The 20300-nt window shown below is 54.4% G+C and overlaps 1 protein-coding gene across 2 annotated transcripts; it reads right to left on the reverse strand.

Moving 5' to 3' along the window:
• Nucleotides 1-4381: 4381 nt before the first annotated feature.
• On the reverse strand, nucleotides 4382-8937 carry RPL38 (ribosomal protein L38). 2 transcript variants are annotated; one of them, XM_028520704.2, is made up of 5 exons: nucleotides 8837-8937; nucleotides 8587-8621; nucleotides 8359-8419; nucleotides 5028-5150; nucleotides 4382-4442 (listed from the first exon to the last, which is right to left on the reverse strand). In XM_028520704.2, exons 2-5 carry the CDS (start codon nucleotides 8587-8589, stop codon nucleotides 4417-4419), a joined length of 213 nt encoding a protein of 70 aa, XP_028376505.1. In that variant the 5' UTR covers nucleotides 8590-8621; nucleotides 8837-8937; the 3' UTR covers nucleotides 4382-4416. The 2 variants fall into 2 exon arrangements, with proteins under 2 accessions (XP_028376505.1, XP_035889305.1); XM_036033412.1 differs by lacking the exon at nucleotides 8837-8937 and adding an exon at nucleotides 8788-8823.
• Nucleotides 8938-20300: the final 11363 nt, after the last annotated feature.

Below are 20300 nucleotides of genomic sequence, written 5' to 3' on the forward strand. Positions count from 1 at the left end.
CTGACACGACAGAACAAGGGCTGTCCTTCGCTAGGGCTTTCAGAGGCTGGCAGCTTGGGCTGAAAAATTGGGGACAGACAGGGGCGACATTCAGCAGAAGTCGCCTGAGGAGCACTAGGGACCGAGGAAAGCAGCGCGATTCTTCCTGGCAGGGAGAGCAGGGCGGGCCTCCTGGAGGAAGGGCCCCTTGCAGCTGTCCTGCGTGGAGAAGAGCCGGGAAGGCACGCCAGGCTGTCGGCAACGCCCGCTTACTGAGCACCCACTGCGTGCTGGCCCGGTCCTGTCAGTGTGCGAAGGCAGACGGAAACCCTTGCCCGGAGGTGTGATGGCACATCAATGGGAGGATGGCAACCGTCCGAGTATATACGAAGCATGCGCTTTGGAGAAAAGCAAAAGCAGAGAAGGGTGTGCCAACCGGAAGTGGTTGGAGGAGCCACAGACCTGATACAGCCTTGCAGGTGCGCTTCCTCTGAGTTCTTCGAGGGCCTACAGAGGCCCCAGGCAGGGGAGGCCGCGGTTCTGCAGCTGGAAACAGCACAGTGTGACTGGAGAACACTGGGCAGGCAGGGAGGGGAGGCTGAGACAGGGCCAGGGCAGGGTAAAGGACCCCCGGGCTGGGAAGATGGGAGTGGAGGGGTAAGGTGTCGCGATGGTTTGGGGCTGGGGCCTTGACAGCCTGTCTAAACGGCGGGAGTGACAGGGGCAGACACCGGGGACACAGGAGACCCGGCAGAGACGCCCAGGTTCTGGATGCAGGAGTCCGCAAACACCCGCAAGCACACATGGGTCAGCTCACAGCAGCCCCACACCATCAGAGATCTAGTGGCCGAGAGAGGGAGTCCTGTCCTGTGTCCAGCCTCTCCTCCTGGGGGGTCAAGTCCACACCTCAGTTCCCAGAGCTTGACTGAGGCTGTCTCATCTGCGCATGCCCAGAGCTGGTGCTCTCAGGCAGCACAGGAAGCCCCGGGCAACTGTTGTCTCATAAGGGTTTTCCTTCATTCAGGAAATTTTGGTGAGCACCCTGTCTGTCCTAGGGGCCCCGAAATGAACACAACAGTTGGCTTTCTGTCTGTGGGGGTCTAGAGTCTAACAGGTGGGGACAGCCTTGGATCCCACGCAGGGCTTGTGAGTGTGCAAAAGAGGGATGGAGTCCGGGAGGGGCTGGGGGTGGCAGTGCCCAGGGTGTTTCCTGGAGAATGACACCAGGTGAGAGTGGAAGGGTGACGGAAGGAGGTGACTCAGGGGGTTCTGGGCAGTGGGGCAGGTGCTGTGAGATCAGGGGCCACGGTGGGCAGGAGGCTGAGGGGTCAAGGGAGCGCAAACCCCAAAGTCAGCAAGTGACTAGGAGACTGGAATCCGCAGAGAACAGAGGAGCAGCGGGCTGCCAGGGGCCGGGCTGGGAGAGGGCTTGGGGGGGGGGGGGGGGGCAGACACACGCTCCATGGCAGTGGTGGTTGCACAATCTAAATGTCAGCATGCACAGAACTGTCCGCCCAAAAGGGTGACTGCCACTGTAAATCATACCCCCAATGAGCCGCACTTGAAAATAAACCTTTCTAAACATTAAATTACTTTCCTTTCTTAAGATTTTACTTAATTTTGGACAGAGAGGAAGGGTGGGAGAAAGAAACAGCATGCCCCCAACTGGGGATTTGGTCCGCAACCCAGGCATGTGCGCTGACTGGGAATTGAACCTGTGGCCATTCAGTTCACAGGCCAGCACTCAATCCAATGATTCACACCAGCAGGGGCTCCTTTATTTATCGAGGGGAAAAAAAGGCTGCGAGGTAGGCAAGTCAGGTCCCACACGGCCCCACAGGCCCTGGCAAGGGTTTTGACCTTTGGAGCCACCTCTGCTGGCTGCAGAGGACAATGGACTTGAGGCAGTTTTGTGGGCCCTCTGTGGGCAGTGATGACTGGCATGCCCGTGCCGCCGCAGCCTGCACTGTCCCCAGAACCTCTGAGACAGGCACGGCCTGGTGTCATGCGCACTGTCCCCTCTCCCTCCCTCCATGTCGACAGCCGCAGGCTGCCTCGGCCGCTGGTCCCCTCGGAGCCTCCCGAGGGACTGGTAGGCTACGAGGACTCAGCATTCCTCCAGGAACTGTTGGTTCTTCAGGAGGGACGGGACAGGAGACCAGGGACCCCAGCTGGAAGGGGTCTGCCTCCTGGTGAGTGGCAGGGAGTCGTGCCCTTGGGACTGACCTTGAATGTGGTGTAGGGCAGCCTGTGTAGCACTGGCCTAGACCCCTGGGAGGGCGAGGGTGCAGGGAGGGAGAAGGCCCCCCTGTGGAGATGGTCACTACAGCACCTACAGAAGTTTGCCTCGGGGCCATGGCCGAGTCACCTGGGCACAGTGGAACACCCGAACCGGCTTGGCTGGTGTGCACCCAGCTAGACAGTGAGCAGCCTAGCTGCCTCCCCAGAGGCCTGTGACCCAGCCAGGTGAGCCAGGGCACAGCGGCCGAACACGCCTCCCAGGACTCTGCCTTCTGAAACAGGCAACTGGGGACTGCCTGGTGCAGCCAGCACACGCTCGCCCAGGCTGCCACCAGCAAGGCAGCGGGGGGCCCTGGCCACTGGAGGGCTTGGAGGCACACCTGTGCCTCACACCAGCTGAAATCCCTGGAATCTGCTTCAGCTGCCACAGCAAACTGACTCCTCCAAGTCACAAGCCCAGGGCTGAGCGCCTTGGCAAGAAAGGATGCCTGCTTTAGACACGGAGAGCTGGTCTCCTAGGAGCTGGGGCTGGCTTCTGGACAACACACAGGGACAAAGGAAGCCCAGGCGGTACACCCTCCCTCCGGGGAACTGACCACTGAAAGAGGAAGGCTGGACTCTCTGGAGGCGCCCCCTTCTGGGGCTGTCAGTCACTGAGCACCCATGGAAGTCTCTCCTGGAGGAAACAAAACCTGCGCCTCCCTGGATTCAAGAACCACCTTACACCTTTAAAACTCTTACAAATCAATGCTCAGGCATTTAGTTACTCCGGAGTGGATTTTAGCCTGTGTAAACCAATTCCAGATGGCCCAGACCAACTGCTCATTTGCTGGAATATGTCGCCACCTTGTGGCCGATCCTGACACGACCACCATTCCCATCTCCTAAATCTGCTAGTGCCAAGAGCACTTCTGTTAAGATTTAATGGTCCCTCCTTTAACTTGTGCAGTAAACCACGGAAATAAGTACCACGGCAATCTGCTATAGCAGTTTGGGAAGTGAGGCCATGCTGGGAAAGGCAGTAAGTCTGGCAAGGCCTGCTCTGTGCGTTAACAGGCCTACTAGCTTTCAGCCCACACAGGCCCACCTCCATGAGAATGGCCTGGAGTCAGGCTCAGCGAGCATGTCCTCTGCATGCTCAGGCATGAGGGAATTTGTCAGGACCAGCATTGAAGCCCCAAGGAGTCAGGCCTGGCTGGGACCTACACAGCCACTCATGCTGCGACTTGGGCCCTCCTGCCCATGTTCAAGTAGTGCCCTCTCCCCCCCCCCCCCCAGACCCCCACCCCGAGGCCCAGGGTCTAACCTCCGACAGGACCCACACTCCTCCCTTTAGTGAAGGGGACTTTTAGACTCCCCTCTGTTGTGAGGTCCCCTTTCCTGTATCAGGACGTTCCTTCTTGAATTGCTTACCCCCTTTGCTAGGCTAACATCCCTTCACCTGTTCTCAGCTTTATTAAATGTTCCCTCTGAGCCTGGCATCTAAACTGCCCTTTTGCCTGGCTGGTGTGGCCCAGTGGACTGAATGCAAAGCAGAAGGTCCTGGGTTCAATTCCCAGTCAGGGCACATGCCTGGACTTCGGGCCAGGTTCCCAGGTCGGGGCTTGTGAGAACCGATCAATGTTTCTCACACACTGATCTTTCTTTCCCTCCCTTCCCCCCCTCTAAATACAAAAGCCTTATGCAGTCCTTTCGTCTGCATCAATCACACCATGCACTGTACTGTCCCTCAACTCCGTTTTCATGAACAGTGCTTGGGAAACAGTGTCTCAGCACAGAGCGCCCCTGCAGCCTCAGCACGGCAGCGGTGGAAACAGCCCAGCATCCCCAGGACAGCTCAGCCTGCAGCCCTTTCCAAGAAGGCTCGCCAACCCCAGCTTTTAACTACCCTTTGCATTACCAGGGAGCGCCTATTACCTAAGTGACTTAAATCTCCTGAGTGCACGCTGGCTCACTTCCACGAGTATCTGGCTCTTCTGCCTATTTCCATCCACTTCTTCTCAGACTTAGGCTAAAACAAGGACGGCTGCACTGGCCCATGGGGACCACAGCCCAAGATCAGAGACGCAAGGAGGCTGCATCCAGGACCCCCACCCCACCCCAGCAGAAGCTGTCACCAAGTAACACGTCCCCCCATCTTCAAAGGCAAGACACTAAGTATTTTTTAACATTTTAATACAGATCAGCGTGTCTGCTTCATTTCAGCTCCTTCACCGCCAAACCTAGAGCAAAAGAGATAAAAGTGAGTCACCCAGAGGACACACTTGAGTCACTGCTGCTTGTCTGGATTTTGTACTAAGCTGAAGGGCTCACCAAGCTCAGACGTTAAGCCCAACAGCAATATTTAGTGTTTGATTTAAAAATAATAATAAAAATCTGCCAGCCTTTATAAAGCGGTCCCCACCAGTGCTCAAAGCCGAGCAGCACCGGCTGACCTTTCTTGTCTGTGTTTACTTAACCAGGCTCATGGCCTGCAGGACCTAACCACTCTCCTGGCTTGTAAAAATGATCACCCAAAACCAGTCCCTGCCTGGCGAGGACCAAACGAGCCACTCACACAGTGAGCATGAGCTGTTACTGCTCCAAGTTAGGAAAGCACAGAGTGACCGACACCCAGGCCCCCACGGCAGGGAGTTGGGTGTGGGCGGTGCCTCCCAGAACCACCACTCCTCACGCTCCCAGCAGCGAGGGCCGGTGTCCTGGGCCGCAGAACGGCTTTCCACCATCTGGGTGCAACTCAAGAAGACAGGGCGACAGGTGCACCTTCCATGTTATCGGCCACCGGCCCAGGATTCCCGCTCACTCACCTGGGGGCAGGGACTGCTTCAGCTTCTCGGCCTTCTCTTTGTCTGTGATGACCAAGGTGTAAAGGTATCTGCTGCATCGGACTTTAAACTTCACGTTGTCCTTGTTTTTCTTGATCTTGACAGCTACCAAACGGACCAGAATCAGTGACTTAATTGCACCACAGGAAAGACCTCACAAGACTGGCCTGACTTTATACAAATGCAGAAAGTGGCACTTAGGACCGCAACCACTGACAGCTGTGCTTGTCCCTGTCCTGTCTCTCTGCTGGAACAGAAAACAAGCTCTCCCCTCTGACCCCAGTATTTTAAAAGTGTCAGAAATGGGCTTGACTTTAAATGGCTCATTCATGTATCTGGTAGGCTGAACACACCCCGGAACACCGTCTCTGCCTCACTGTTCTGAAGGAACGGACGCAGTTTACAAAGCGGGGAGACAGGGCATCTGCCGGGGTCGAGGACTCTCCACCGCTCTGCTCCTGGAAGCCAGTCTCTGCGGGTGAGAACTTGCGGGGCCAGGTGCAGCAAGCACAGCATGTGCTGAAACTTCTAGAACTGACACGGAACCCACTTTCTGGGCCCTGCTGCTGCCAGGTTCTCTCTGAGGACCGCAGCTCAGACAACAAAGAGCCCCAAGGGCGGCTCAAACCCCGCAGCGCAAGTTTGAAATCCCACACGTCTGGGTGTGGACGCGTGTCGATCACTTCCACACAGCCAGCACCTCCTGGCCTCTCGAGACAACAGCTTCCCTGCAGATCAGTCATTTCAGGGCCATCAAACCCCGCGTTCCAGCTTTATAAAAAACAGACATTCCCAGGAACCTGTCATTATGAAAGTCAATGGAGAATCAGGTGGCTAAGGACTTAACTTGGGCTCCACTGCTTCAGCCCAAGCCAGACCCACGAGTTCTCAGCACCGCACAGAAGTGGCACAAGGGTAACCTGTGCTCACAGCCCCACCACTTCTGCCAACTGCTGACGGGACAGGGCAGGAAACTGGAGGCTGAAGCATCGTGGCGCTGAGACTGCACATGACACTGGCCACCTTAGCTCAAGTTTCAATCAATCTGAAACCTGGACATTCATTTGAACCAACCTATTCTGCCATCATAACATTCCTCTCAAAGCTAAGTATGTTGCATTGTCCCTGGCAGCTGTTGTACACCTGTAAGAACCTGTAAGGTATACTGATCTCTTCAAAAACGTGTTTTCCACGATGTGTTTAACACGATGCGTTAATTCCACACCTGGGTAAACACCCCAAGAACGAAAGCAGAGACAAGACCGATGTTTGCAGCAGTGTTATCCACAGTAACCAAAAGGGGGGACCCCTCAGCCATCCTCGCAGGAGTGAAAAACAGAACGTGGCCTAGCCACACAAGGGACCATTCAGCAGAGTCCGTGAGGCTGAACAAGAAAACCTGTCACAAAAGGACCAGTCCTGCCCGACCTCACTCATGGGGCTCCTGGGGTGGTCACGCTGACAGGGGACGAAAGCACAGTGGTGGTGGCCAGGGGTCTGAGGGAGAGTGTGGAGAGTTACTACTTAACGGTACAGAGTTTCAGTTTTGCAAGATCAAGAGTTTTGGAAATGCAACATGAATGTACTTAACACCAGTGAAATGTACACTTAAAAAGGCAGATTTTGTATTATGTACATTTTAGAACTGAAATTAGAACTGAAAGTAGAATTAGCAGCTACTGACTGCTCCACCGTGTCGAGGGGACCATGACCCCCACCTTCACAGGACAAGCTAAGAGCAGGCCCCCGCCCCCCCCCCCACCAAAAGACTAAAATGCAAGTGAATCTCATGGACCGAGTGTCCTTCCTTATTGCACTATGGCCTCTAACGGGCTGTCTGCTGTGGTCCTCCCTCGGACCCCACGAGACAGACACTACTGTTGCCCCCGAAACACCAGGACCCCGGGTTATGCCCAAATTGTTGGCAGCCGCCTCCTGATAGAGCTGGGACTTGAACTAGCAGTCAGCCCAGATTCGTGGTCTTAACTGAAACAGCCACGAAGACCACCTCCTCTTTATAGCAGGACAGCTGACCAGCACAGGCACAGCGGCACCTGCGGTCCCCACCACCACCGGGCAGGGCAGACAGCCCCACCAGATGCGACTTGTTCCCACAGGCGGTCACCATTTTGTACACACTCCCAGAGGGCCAAAGGCAACAGACTGTTCAGGTGCCCGTGCCTATGACCCCACTGAAAGGCTCCCCCACTCCACCCTTTCATCCCACTGCTGACAAGGAGCATCCGAGAGTCAGGGTTTTGGCCCAACACTGTTCTACGTCCACAGATGATTCCTGCCTTTCTCTTGGTGACTATCTCGGTGGGAAAGGAAGCTTTGGTGTGGCAGAAAAAAACACAGTGCATGAATTCAAGGTCTGCCCTGTAGTGAGCACAAGCCCCCCCTCCCCCAACTACGAGCAGGAACAGCAGAACCCCTCCTGCATTCGAGAACACACTGGCCCCAGGGACTGGCACACATCACTCAGAAGTCTGCAGTGTCGTTTCTGAGGTTCCACTTTGTGGTCAATGCATGTGCCAGTCCCACCCCCCCATGACCAAGGGCCGGCCACTCGGCTGTTTTGGGGACGGGTTGTAACCCGTGCCACCTTGTCTCCTTTCGGGAGCAGCTTCTTGCTCTGTGGCTACTTCTTGACGGTTTACACACCAGTAACGCAGCTCAGAGTCCCGCGTAAGTCACGTGCCTCTTTGGGGCCCCTTACAAGGGGCCTCCGATGCGGGTGCGGGCGCACTCCCGTCACGTGAGTAATAAACGCACGTCCACGCCGGCTGGTCTGCAGGGTGGTTTCTTCCGGAACAGCACAGACACTTAAGCAGCTCCCCGTTTGGGGGCTCCAGTGCTACACACTTCCTCGTCCCCTTTTTACAGCCCAGGAAATTCACACACGTAGGGGTGAAATTACTTAGTAAATGAAGTTCATCGTGAGCAGGGTCTGTCCTCAGCCCAGAACCGACCCTGTCGCTCTAACTCCGGGTAGACGGGGCCCGCGTTTCCACAGATTTTCACCCAGTAAGGCCTCTGTTCACAGCACCAAACAAAAACCACAACGAAACAACAAAACCAACTAATTCAGGACGGCTTTTGAAATGTTCACAACTATTATAAAAGATAACACACTGGCCAACAAAGTTTTACCTACGAGACATACGATCGAGCCGCCGCTCCCAGACAGCCAGGCACATGCTGAATTAAACAGCCTCCCGCCAGGCTTTGGGGGAAATAGCTCCCGGACAAGGGCAGTGTGGGGACCGCTCCACCCCTTTACTGACCCCCCCACCCCGGAGCGATCACTTACATTTGGCATCTTTTCGCCTGGCCGTGAGCAGGAAGTCCTTGATTTCCTCAATTTTGCGAGGCTGCAATACAAAGAAAACGGGGATTGCGCTTCAGATTAGGCATTTTCTGGTGATGGTCAAGCCCACCAGTCTCTCTCCCGCCTCCGGTCTCCTCGCAAAGGCGTTCCTGTCCTCTCCGCGGGGCCCTGCGCGTCCCGGGTAAGGTCTCAGGCAAAGGCCGTACTCACCATGGCTAAGAGGCGCGAGAGTACGCGGCCGGCGCCTGCGGGAAGACAGACATTAGCATCAACAGGGCTCGAGGACCAACCGCGACCCTCCGCTTTCCCTCCCTGACCCCCCAAAATGCCGGCCCCATAGCACTCCATCCTCCATCCTCGCACCCTCTACCCAGGCCGGGGATCCGCAAATTTCATCCGGCCGAAGATTACCTCGGATTATTTCCCCCTATTCCCCGTGTACTACCCAAGAGCCACTTACAGCAAGCAGTAACAAACAAAAAGGACGGAAAAGAACGAGACTTCCGCTTCCGGGCAGTTAAACCTTCCCTCGGAGGAACCCGCGTACGGTGTCTGCAAAGGGTCAAGAGTTAGGTAGGCGTTCCTCATTCCCATTGCAGCAGCGCTTCTGCCCTCTTCTGGCCTAGATTAATAGTGCAGCTTCACTAACGTAAAGAACCGGTCCTCTCCCTCCTCCACCGTCTTCCGTTTTTTACCCCCCACTCGCAAGCCCCTTGTCTTTGCTAGATTTTATTTTAGATGCAGTTTGAAGACCTAACGCTTATGTCTACTACTGTCATCAGACCTGTGCATTGGGCATCTATACAGACATTTTCTCTTTTAAATGAAGGGACCTTACTAAATATATTTTAGAACCTCTTTCTAGGGGTTCCTCACATTTCCTTCTGGCCTCCTTTTCCACGGACCTCTAATCCATCACGAGCAGGGCCCTCTTCTCCATTTAAGGGGGCTTTTCCACGTACCATTTCCAGATTCTACGAGAACTGGTTCACAATAGAAGTAAGCAAACACTTCCAATAGCCAAGTTCATGTCCTTATCAGTGGGGAGGATGAAGGCTGGCGGAGCTGGGAGCAGAGAAGTCAGGTCTTGAACCAGGCTGCTCAGACCCCCGCGGCCAGGCCTCTGGATACTTTGAGAGGCTGCGCACCTGAAGGGGGCTGGCCGCATCTGTCTCCTTTGCCCTTTCGGTTCCTGCCGGCCTCCCGCCCACGCTCAGGTTATTTTCTGGGCACATTACTCCGAACCCTTACACAGCATCTCTTCAGGCAGGCTTCTGGAAACCTGTGGTTATCGATTTAATTTTAATCCTCTGCTTTTATTTTATTTTTAACCTCTACAAATGTCTGCGTTTTATTATATTTGTTTCCCACAAATTTAATAACCGCACAACAGAATGTAATTGCCTTGTGCGTATTATTACACCTGAAGAGAGAGTACTTTACCATGAACTTTACTTTGAACTCACCCATCTCCCTCGGGTTAGACAAGCCCAGCCTGAGCATCTTCCTGGGGTGTCGGGATACAGAGAAAAATAAATGAACAGTGAGATCCTAGCATTCATCTGATTGTACTAGAAAGCCTTTTAAAAGAAGCCAGACTATGTGTCTGTGACTGCAGATGCATCTGGGTGTTAAAGTGGAAAAAGCTTATTGGTAGGGGCTTCATTTTAGGTCATCTGAAGGTTGGGGTCCAGTCTGAGGATGATGGATCCCTCAGTCCCAACCTGGGAAGGACATTCCCAAATCCTCCACCTGGCTTTGCCAGCCCTCCCCCACCGGGGCCTTTCCGGTTTTTCTACTCCTCAGCTCCACCAGAGGGGCAATCCTTCTTCGGGCCCAAACCACTGGCCTTTTAATGCCCTGGGCTCTTCCTGACTCCAGACCTGTGTCAGTGCTGCCCAGCTGATGTGAAGTCCTGCTCCTCCCCCAGAGCTCAGCTCCCACCTCTCCTTCTGGGCGACCCCTCACCTCTGACCCTGGACACTCATCACTCTTGCAGTCGCTGCTCACACACACCTCTGCACAGGCTGTGCAGCCATGTTCAACTTTTCAGGCAGGCAAGACTTTTCTTTGAAGGCAAGAATGAGCTTCCACATTCTGTTGAAAACCCTTGAAATGCAGTACTCATATACATTACACAGTAGGTGCCCAATGCTGACACTGTAGGATTCTCAAGCTGGATACAGCATCTGGGATCACTCACTCACTCTATGGAGGGCAGGTTGATTGATGAAGGGATGGGGGGATGAATGAATGAAGGGAGGGAGAGCTGGGGAGGGCGGGAGGGAGAAAGGAATGGATGGAGGAAGGGCAGGAGGAATGGAGAGTTAAATTGGACAAAGCAGTGCCTGGCACATAGTAGGGACACAAAAATATTTGTTGACTGAATGCCTGGTGCTTCACCTCCCCCAGGACCTACAGGACAGGGCAAGGGGACAGTGGGAGGGGCTGCACCTCCTTTTGGCAGCGATCCCAGGGAGACAGATGTTCACCCTCTTGCGTAGTATAATAAGAGAACATAGATGTGTAATAACGAAACACAAAGGCAAATTTGTTCAAGTACCAAAGGTTTTCTCCGGGGGGAAGAATAGTAACATAAACGGCAGCTGCTGAAAGGGAAGCAAGGACCCTGGAGGGGACGCCTCCCATGCTTCAGGGGAAGATGAACCCCCAGAGGTCGTGGTGTGGCAGCGACTGCTGGTAACCAGGGGGTCACAGCCCTGGCCTCAGAGAAACAGTCCTCGCCTCTGTGAGCTGAGTCCAGGGTGCTGTGTCTGCCAGAAGCCTCCCTGGTGATGAGGACACACACACAGTGTGGAAAACTCTAAAAGGGGCCCAGGGCGGACTCTGTAGGGCATGAAGTCCCCAGATTTGAGAGCAGGGCAGAGCCTGGTCCGGTTTGCCTGTCACAGGTCACTCGCAGTGAAGCGTGGAGGAAGGGTGGGAATGTCTGGGACCAGTGGCCGGGAAGTGGTGAGGGCTACTGTCATTGTCTGAGGGCCAGATGGGGGGGGGGGGGTGTCGCAGTGGGGTCAGGGAGCTGGAGATGGAGGGAGGGCTTATCTAGAGCTGGGGGAAGCGTCCAGTCCTCTGCCCTCCCTCTGTTACCTGCTGGGCCCAGGGCCCCTGGCCGGGTGAAAGGCAGGTAAGGCATACAGCCTCCTTCTCCCCCAGAAGGCACCGCCCTGGCCCCCCACGAAAGCTGAATTCACATCGGCTTTCAGGGCACCACGATGGCCAAAGAATTAGCACCAGACCTCGCAGCAGGCAAAGGGTCAGGAGGACCCGGGCATGTGTGATGCGGCTGAGCAGAGCTCCCCAGCCTCCATGCTTTCTCTCTCAATTCGTTCCATTCATTCAATTAAGGTCTGATGAGAGCTGGGGAGTGGGCAGAGGTGGGCATCTTAAGCTGCCTCCCCACTTTCTGCTGCTCTGTCTGGGTCTGCCTGGGCACCCCGGGCTGGCCCCAGTCTCGCCTCCTTCACTTGCTGGTTTCTAAAGTGAGTGTGTGGGGTTATGCCACCTCTTCTCTGTCCTCACAGGGCTGCTGTGAAACTTCAATGGGATCATTTAAAAAGCCAATGTCAGTGCCATCCTGACTTCCTCCACGTCTGGAAGTCAGTCCTCTGCTCTGGGTGTGGTGTCCCAAAGTGGCCACACGGGGGTGCTGAGGCAGTGACTGGGAATGGAGAGCCACCAGCCCCTTTCTGACTTGAATTCTAAAACCTCAGGCTGAGAGCACTTATATAAATTAGAAGTAATATTTGTATAGCATTTCATACCTGACGGGGTGCTTTCATACCTACCATCTCATTTAATCTCCAAGAGGCCCCCAAGGGGCCCATGCTTCTGGCTGCCGGCAGGGCTGGCCTTTAATCATCTCGGAAGGGAGTTGTTTATTAAATCTTGAAGGTTTGCAGCAAGGGGAGAGCCTGGAGTCCTTCGTGCTGAACTCCAGAACCTGGGAAAGGATGGGGAGGAAGGGAACAGGGCAGGGCATGGACAACGGGGCTGGCGCTTTGGGGGACCCCAAGATGGTGAGATTACCCCCCTCCTCCAGCCCCCGCAGGGTGCAAAAGGACCTCAAGTGTCCATGAGAGGACCCCATAGCTGCAGAATGAAAAGGCGCAAAGCATGATGGGTCAGTCTGGAGCAGGATTTCTCAAACTGGGCACTGCTGACCTTTGGCCCGGATCATTCTCTGCAGGGTCAGCGGGGGGGGGCGGGGGGGGTGCTGTTCTGAACACGAAGGATGTTTAGATGTTTAGCAATTCCTGGTTTCTATCCCCCAGGTGCCAGACCCTCACAATTGTGACAAACACATCTCCAGACATGGCCAACTGTCCCCCAGGGGCAAAATCACACACCACTGGGCTAGAAGGATGAAACCCAGAGACATTTATTAGACTGGGTGTGTGTCCCCTGACTGTGACCAGGCTTCCCCTGGGCTCAGCCTATTGTCCTTGCTCCCCACACCACTTCTCATCTGTGTGCCCAGCCCTTTCTCGGGGACACTCAAAGGGTCAGTGTCCTCCTCTGCTGCTTCTGCTTGGGGCTCTGGCTGGCTAGCAAGGTGGGTTGCGGGCAGGTAGTCACCAGGAGAAGTCCCGAACCTTAGGGACGGTGTTTTTCTCCTCCTCTGTGAGCTGGAGTCCCTTTGCCAGCAGGAGACTCTGTGCAGGGCTGGGGGGGGGGGGCAGTGGGGGCGGGGTGCAGTGGGAGAAAAGGTGCAGTGCCCCCTACCACCCCATTAAGGAGCCTGTTAGGACACATCCACCTGCCCAGACAGCTCATTGACTGATTAAATGGATTTGTCCATTTTTAGAGAGCTCCTCTGTCGGCCAGGCACTGTGCTAGGTGCTTTCCCTGTCACAGCAACATCCTTTCTCTCACCTTTGTGTCAGCTGGCTTTGTGTCATGCCAGCCCCTGGGCTGGCGGTGGAGACACAGAATTAAGATCCTGTCTGCTTCTCTGTTTTCCTCCCAAGGAGCACCCATACTTGCAGGGGAGGAAGTGATAAGGCAGGGCCATATGTACAGTAAGTGCTTCTCACTGTGAGGCCAGATGGGGGCCATGAGGGACTGATTCAGGCTGGGGATGGCATGAGCCCAGGGAAATCCTTCAGGAACAAATAACAATGATGCTGGCTCACAAGGGAGAGAACCCACCCAACACACTCAGAGCAGCCTGCCTGAATGTGCAAACCCTCACTGCATATAAGTCCCAGGAGGGCCAGAATAAAGAGGCAATCAGACTGGGGGGCATCAATCGAGGAGGTCTTCCTGGAGGAGGCATTGTGATAGGACAAGAAGAAAACTGTTCCTGGTGACAGCCAATCAGGGGGTCAAATCCTGTGTCTGGCTAGAAGACCTTGACTGAGTTTCCTGGCATCTCTGAACCTCAGTCTCTGTTGAGGAGAGGTACAAATCCCTCCTGCCTTGACAGCTGTAGGTACATTGCGCAATGGTCTGCGGCTGCCCTGCTTTTAAAAAACCAGAGATCTTGAGGAACAGCAAGTGCTTATCCCAGGAGCCAGCTCTGTGGATGTTAATAGAATGTGAGTCCAAGGCAAGAGTTGCCAAAGGATTTGGAGAACTTCTACCCAGAGAAGAGGAGGTGAGCTGGAGTGGCCAGTGTCCCTTTCCCCTGAGCTTGGTGACACAGGCAGAGGGGACCCCTCAGAAAGCCTGCCTGCTCTTCTCCAGGGTGGGGCACAGTCGGTTTTGATAGCTGACACCTCCTGAAGTCCCCTGCTTCCCTCCAAGGCCCTTCTCACCCCATGAATGGCTGCCTTGGGGCCCGAGCTGCTGCCATTAGACAGTGCCTGCCAGCAGTGAGGACAGTCCTGTCAGGGCCAGCAGAGGAGAATCCATCTTGTGTAAGGGACACGCACCCCTGCGCTCTATCACTGTGTGCCAGGGCACAGGGACGTTCCGGTGAGAAAGGAAAAGGGCACGGTCCCTCAGAGTTAGGGCCAGGGGCCTGCTTATCTGCTTGTGTGTATCTCACATTATGCAGCGGAAGAGAGGAAATCAATAGAGCTGTCAGCGGTTTAACGTATTCAGTATTGCAGATGCCCCCATCTCAGGATGCTCCAGACGGAGGCTTCAAATTAAAAAGCAGGGGAGGGGGCCGGGGCTGAGGGGTGGGGGATAAACACCCTGACAGACTGGAGGCACGGAAGGGACAGGACTGAGGCTCTGGGAAAATTAAAGTCCATAAATCGTGAGGTTCAGGGAGCATCCTGGGTGTGAATGACAGGAGACCTTAGCAGCAGCACTGCTGTCCTGGGTCCTGGACTCCCTCTGCCCAGCAGGGGCCAGGAGTCCTGCAGGGAGGGGAGAGAGTGGGCGGGCCTCTTGTGTTAACAGGGAGGGGTGGCCTGGGTGGGGGCTGGGGGAGCAAGATGCACCAAATGGTAACCTGCTCCCCTCAGTCTGCTCTGCCAGGTGAAGGCTTCTCCTCAGCCCCACGGCTCTCTGGGGCCCCTGGCCGGGTCACAGGGGCCGCTCCCTTTGCTGTCATCTCTCCCCTCAGAGGCAGCCGGTGGCCTCCGGAGTGAGGGACGGGAAGCAACAGAAGGTGGGCGGAGGTAGAGGTGGAGGTGGGTGGCAGGCTAGATGGTGGCTGGGTCACGCCCCCATCATGTCCACTTCCTCCTGTTCACAATTTCCTGTTCATAATTTCCCTCCTGCTCACAATTTCCTGTTCATAATTTCCCGCCTGACAGGCTGATCTGCTATTAATGAAGCAGGACAGATGCAGTTGGCCTGTTAATTGCAGCAGATGAAGTCTTCAGCTCAGATCCCCCAGGAGGGTGGGGGAGCAGGGGCTGCCGTCATTGTCGACAGGCCCTGCCTTTGGGTCGAACCCTGTGGGAGCAGCGGCCTGTGTGGGACAGGGAGAGCATCGCTGTGGGCGGCTGACCCACCGGAGTCACAGCAGGCCTGGGGAGGAAGGTGCTGGTGGGGGGGGGGGGCGTCCTGTGGCTTCAGGACAGAAAGGGGGCCCAAAGTTCCCACTGTGTTGGCTGTCTGCTACGTGTCAGGGGCTGCATCAGCTGCTCTATGAAGGTCATCCCCTGTGATCCTCACAACAACCCCGAATTAGGCAAGATCACAATCCCTGTTTTACTGACGGGGCCCTCAAAGCACAGAGAGGTTAACCTAGTCGCCCAAGGTCACACAGCTAGTAATGGGAGGAAAAAAATGCCCCATTACTTGGGCATGAAGTGTTTCCTCATTAAATTCCTCAAAGCCTTTTGCCATCCTCTCCAGGGACGTACTGGGTCACAGGGTGCTGAGAGAAGGACCCAAACTGTGGGGTGATTCATGCAATCAATGAATATTTACTAAGCACCCCCTCTGTGCTAAGACTGGGGGTCTAGAGATTCATGACCATGTTTTCTGTCCTCATGGAGCTGGCCCTCTGAAAGGTTTTCTTAGACTCTGCTGAGGAATAAATGCTAATCGGCCACAAAATTAGGCAATATAGAGCTTTCCTGAGGGTTGCGCGCCCGGGCGAGAGAAAAGCCGTGCCGAGCAGGGAAAATGGCAGGGTTTTACTTTGGGTTGGCTCTCCGTGGGAGCAGGGGATTGGTCCCTTGTGAACAAAGCAGCAACATATCCTTGGTGGTTCCCCTCGAGCCCTGGTTTGACATTAGCCATCTCTTGCGGGTTGTAGTTCAGCCTCCATTTTGTCCTACCCCGCCCACCCTGACACCCTCCAGCCTGGGAGGTGGGCCATCTCTGCCCACCTCCCCATCCAGAGCCAGCCTCACAGTCCTGCTGAGGAGGCAGGGGCCATGTGGCCCCTACAGCACCACCCTCAGCCGTAACAGGTGACCCCACCCCATGGCCTCAGATGACTGGACTAACCCGGAACAACCCTGGCTTTGGAACTGGAACTTAGAGACTCTGGTGTGTGGCTAATGGGTCTCGGGCTTCATGCAAACGAGGGGCCAAGGGCACCTCTCTGAGAGGAGGCGTGATGGGTGTGTGTACGCAGAGCTCAGAGGCAAGGCGGTTCCCGAGGAAGAGCAGCTGTTGGACAACTCCCTAGTGGCTGTGACAGCAGCTAAGCCGTCTGTCCCTGGGTACTGCGAGGTCCCCACCCCTCGACTTCTGCCCTTTCCTGTAGCTGGTTTGAGCTGGTTTCCATTTCCAGACACTGAATAGTCCCTGAGGAGGAAGTCAGGTTGGGGCGTATTTTCCCCACACTGCAGGATGCAGCAGAGGGGACTGGGCTCCCCCGGACCTGAACAAATGACCAGGATCCCACCACGAAGAGACCAGAGACAGAGGCGGCAGTCAGGGGCCGGAGGAGAACCTGACCAAGGGCACAACACATTCAGAGATGGGGAGCTATGTCTCAGACCCCCGAGTGTGGGGTCCCCGGCGTTGTAGCTGAAATAAAAGAAATTCACATGGACTACCAAATCCTGTAGAAGAGAAGGGCGACCAGCTTTTCTCTCAAGGGGAGCAAAAGCCTTGGCCCTTCCTCCAATGAGCTTTTATTGTCTTACTGGGCACATTACAAGAAGGTCCTCATTAACTATGCACAGGCTGCTTTAGGTGGTTACCTTATACAGAAAACAAAGGAGAGGATGCTGGTAATCACATCACTGAAGAGGGATATTTGCAAATGAAAAGGCACAAGTGGTTGAACCAGTTACACTTGTCCTTGGAAGGTTTACGATGGTTTTTAGGAAGTTTCTTTGCAGTAAATGTTTGCCACTGAGGGCTGGGCCCACACCACTCAGGATGGTCCACTACAGAGCTACCCAAGTGCACGACATTCTCAGGGACCTTCAGACAGGGGTGTATGGCAAATGTTTAAAATTTGACTTTTAGACAAAAAAAGTGTCTTATTTCGTAGCACTTGCTAATTCCTGTGGTGTAAATATTCCCACCATGGTCAAGCTTAAGCTGCCCCCGTGATGTCAGCTTTTGACTATGTACCAAGCAGCTCTCACGAACTGGCGTGAGCTGGTTGCAGCAGGTTGTCTGCCATTGCCTCCCTGCAGGGGACATATGCGGAGCACAGGAGAGGGGGCTGGAAAGGTGGACTGAGACAGGGCTGGCAGGGTTTTAAATGTCACTTTCAGAGTCTGAACTTTAGTATGAGGTGGCAGAAGCCTAGACCCTGATAGGGTGACTTAGGGGTGTGGGTGTGAACCAGCCGCTATACGCTGCCTGATGTCTACTGTGGCCTGGCTTCCCCTTGAGCGGGTCCCCCTGAAAAACCCTCGGGGGTCTGCTCGAGTGCGGTATTGGACCTGGAGAGGGGTGTACAGAATGGGAGGTGCATTATTTTCTAATTAAGAGAGAGAAAAGGAGTTCTAACTCACCCCCCAGCCAGCTGCACCTTGGGGCCATCCCTCATCTTAATGAGCCCATCCAAAGCTCATTTGCTAATGAGGAATTTAATGGTCACAGACTGACAAGCAAGACTGAGAGGGGAGATGGGAAGGTCGTTACGAAAATGAAGTGTGTAGCTAAATGCCACACTACTGCCATCCTACCTGCCCACCCAGAGTGCTGGCCCGGAGTGGGTGAGCGGGGGGCAGGGACTGGCTTGACCTCCCAACAAACAGGACTCTGGCCTGAGCCTGTGGGTCAGCACCATGGACAGGACACAGGCTTGCTCTTCTTTTCCTTGGTCTGGTCTGGCATGTCCTTTCTGTGACTATTGCTCCCTGTTAGAGTTTGTTTATTCCCCCTAAGACTCCAGTGGGACGTCACCTCCCCCAGGGAACATTGTGTGCAGCCCCAGATGGGTTGGGGCCCGTGGTGTCTGCGTGGCAACCTTCTCCCATGCTTGGGACACTTACGTCAGGGTGCTAAAATAATGCATTTCCTTGGCTGTTCTCCCTACTAGTTTGTAAGCAACTTGAGTGCAGGGTTTGTGTTATCTTCTCCATATCCTGAGTGCTAACCACTTTCAAGTCATAGGGAAAGAATTTGTTGAGAAATGAATGAATGAATAAATGAACCAGTGAGCACATGGGTAGAAAGAGGAGTGAGGACAAGGATGCATAAATAACAACGTGTTTGATGAAACAAAGATGGATATAGAATTGTGGCCAGGCTGTTGAAAGGGTGGGCAAGGATTTGGATACAAAAGAACTATCCATCCCTCAGGCTGAATACAGAAGACTGGCAAGGAAGTTAGAACAGAGATTTCCAGAAATCTCCACATCCAGTCCTCCATTTGTCTGTGATATAGGGCTATCCAAAACAAAAGAATGCACACGCCAACCCTCTTTGCAGTTATCTGTGGCTTTATGACTAACTTATAGTCAATGAGGTGTAAGGAGAAGAGGTGAAAAAAGAGAGGGCACACCCTTCTCCTTCCCTTCCTCCTTCCTGTTGGCTGAACTGTGGGTGTGATGGCTGGAGCAGGAGCAGCTGTCTTAGACTTGGAAGTCAGCCAGCAGGGAGCAACATGATAGAAGAAGAGTGAGTCCTTTGAGGACTGTGCAGAACAGAGCTTCTAGGCCAGCCCTGGGCTACTAACATCTAGACTACAATGAGGGAGATCAACTAACCTCTAACTTTTTTTCTTCTTATTTTAGGTCCCACTGCTCAGAGGAACCTCATCCTAAGTAGTATGTGCACCGCCACAGAAGGGAGACTCACACAAGAGTGAAGGGCACATCTGTACCGTGCAAACTGTGGAAGCGAGCATTGAGCAGGGTTGCCTTAGGTTAATCCTGGGTGACATCTACCTAGGTCTTGAAGGAGGGAGGAGGCACTTGAAGAGGAGTATGGTGGGGTAATTTTTAGCAGGATGACTGGGCTCCCAAATTCTGGGCTCCTCTCTTCATCCAGCCTGGAGGAGCTGCTTGCATCTTGCCCTGTGCTCAGCATCCTGGGAAAAAGGGAGGTAGCTGGTCAAGGCTGCTGGGTCAGACAGCCGAGAATCCATGCTGGGGTTTGGGACATAGACCCGAGACCAGAGACCAAGACCAGAGACCAGGGAGCATGTGCCTGATCTGGAAGAAGAGCACTGGACAGGGAGTCAGATTGTGTCAGATCTTTGGTTATTTCCTCAGTCTCCTCCCCCCTGGGGGAGGGCTCTCAGAGAGTCGCTGGCTGCTGGGTTGTTTGGGGGCAGTTAATCCATCAGGCTGTGCTTGGCGAGGCCTTGGATGGGAGGCTGGCCCCGGAAGGGACACCTTCCTATGGCCTGGTTCTGTGAATTCAGGTGGCAGGGCTTGGAGAACAAGCTCTGGTGGAGGTTGCAGTAAACAGAACTCTAAAATGACCTCCAACGACCCACACCCTTGCATAATTCCCTTACCTTGAGTAACCTGTAACTTGCTTCTAAACCATAGAACATGCCAAAGGTGAAGGCAAAAGGATTTTGCAGATGTAATCAAGGTCCCTAAACAGGTAACTTGGAGTTAATTACAAGAGTAATGATCTCGGTGGGCCTGACCTAATCAGGGACATGCTTTTAAAAAGACAGACAGGGAATCCAGACCCTCTCTTTCCTGCTGACCTTGACAGTGCAAGCTGCCAGGATTCTGAAGCTAGAAGGACAAGAATTCTGCCAAGAACCACACGTGTTAGAACCCTGAGCCTCAGAAGGAACCCCAGTCCCAGCCCACACCTTGAGCTTGAGCGCAGCCTGGTGCGACCCTGAGCAGAGGCCTCATGTAAACCACGAGCAGGCTCCTGACCCACAGAAGCTACAGGATAATACGTGCGTGCCATTCTGAGCTATCAAACTGGAGGTAATTTGTTAAGCAGCATCCAAACTTCACACGGAGGGTCAGATGTGCCGGGACGAAGCCTGCTTGGGTCCAGCTCCTCGGCAGGCCTCTCTCACGCTGGGAGACAGAGCCTGGATCACTGTGCGTGGCGACGTGACAATGAGAGAGAAAATTAAAGTCTGAGAAGGAGCGATGAGAAAACTG

This window comes from Phyllostomus discolor, chromosome 8 (assembly GCF_004126475.2).
Source record: "Phyllostomus discolor isolate MPI-MPIP mPhyDis1 chromosome 8, mPhyDis1.pri.v3, whole genome shotgun sequence".
In the NCBI taxonomy this organism is placed as follows: domain Eukaryota; kingdom Metazoa; phylum Chordata; class Mammalia; order Chiroptera; family Phyllostomidae; genus Phyllostomus; species Phyllostomus discolor.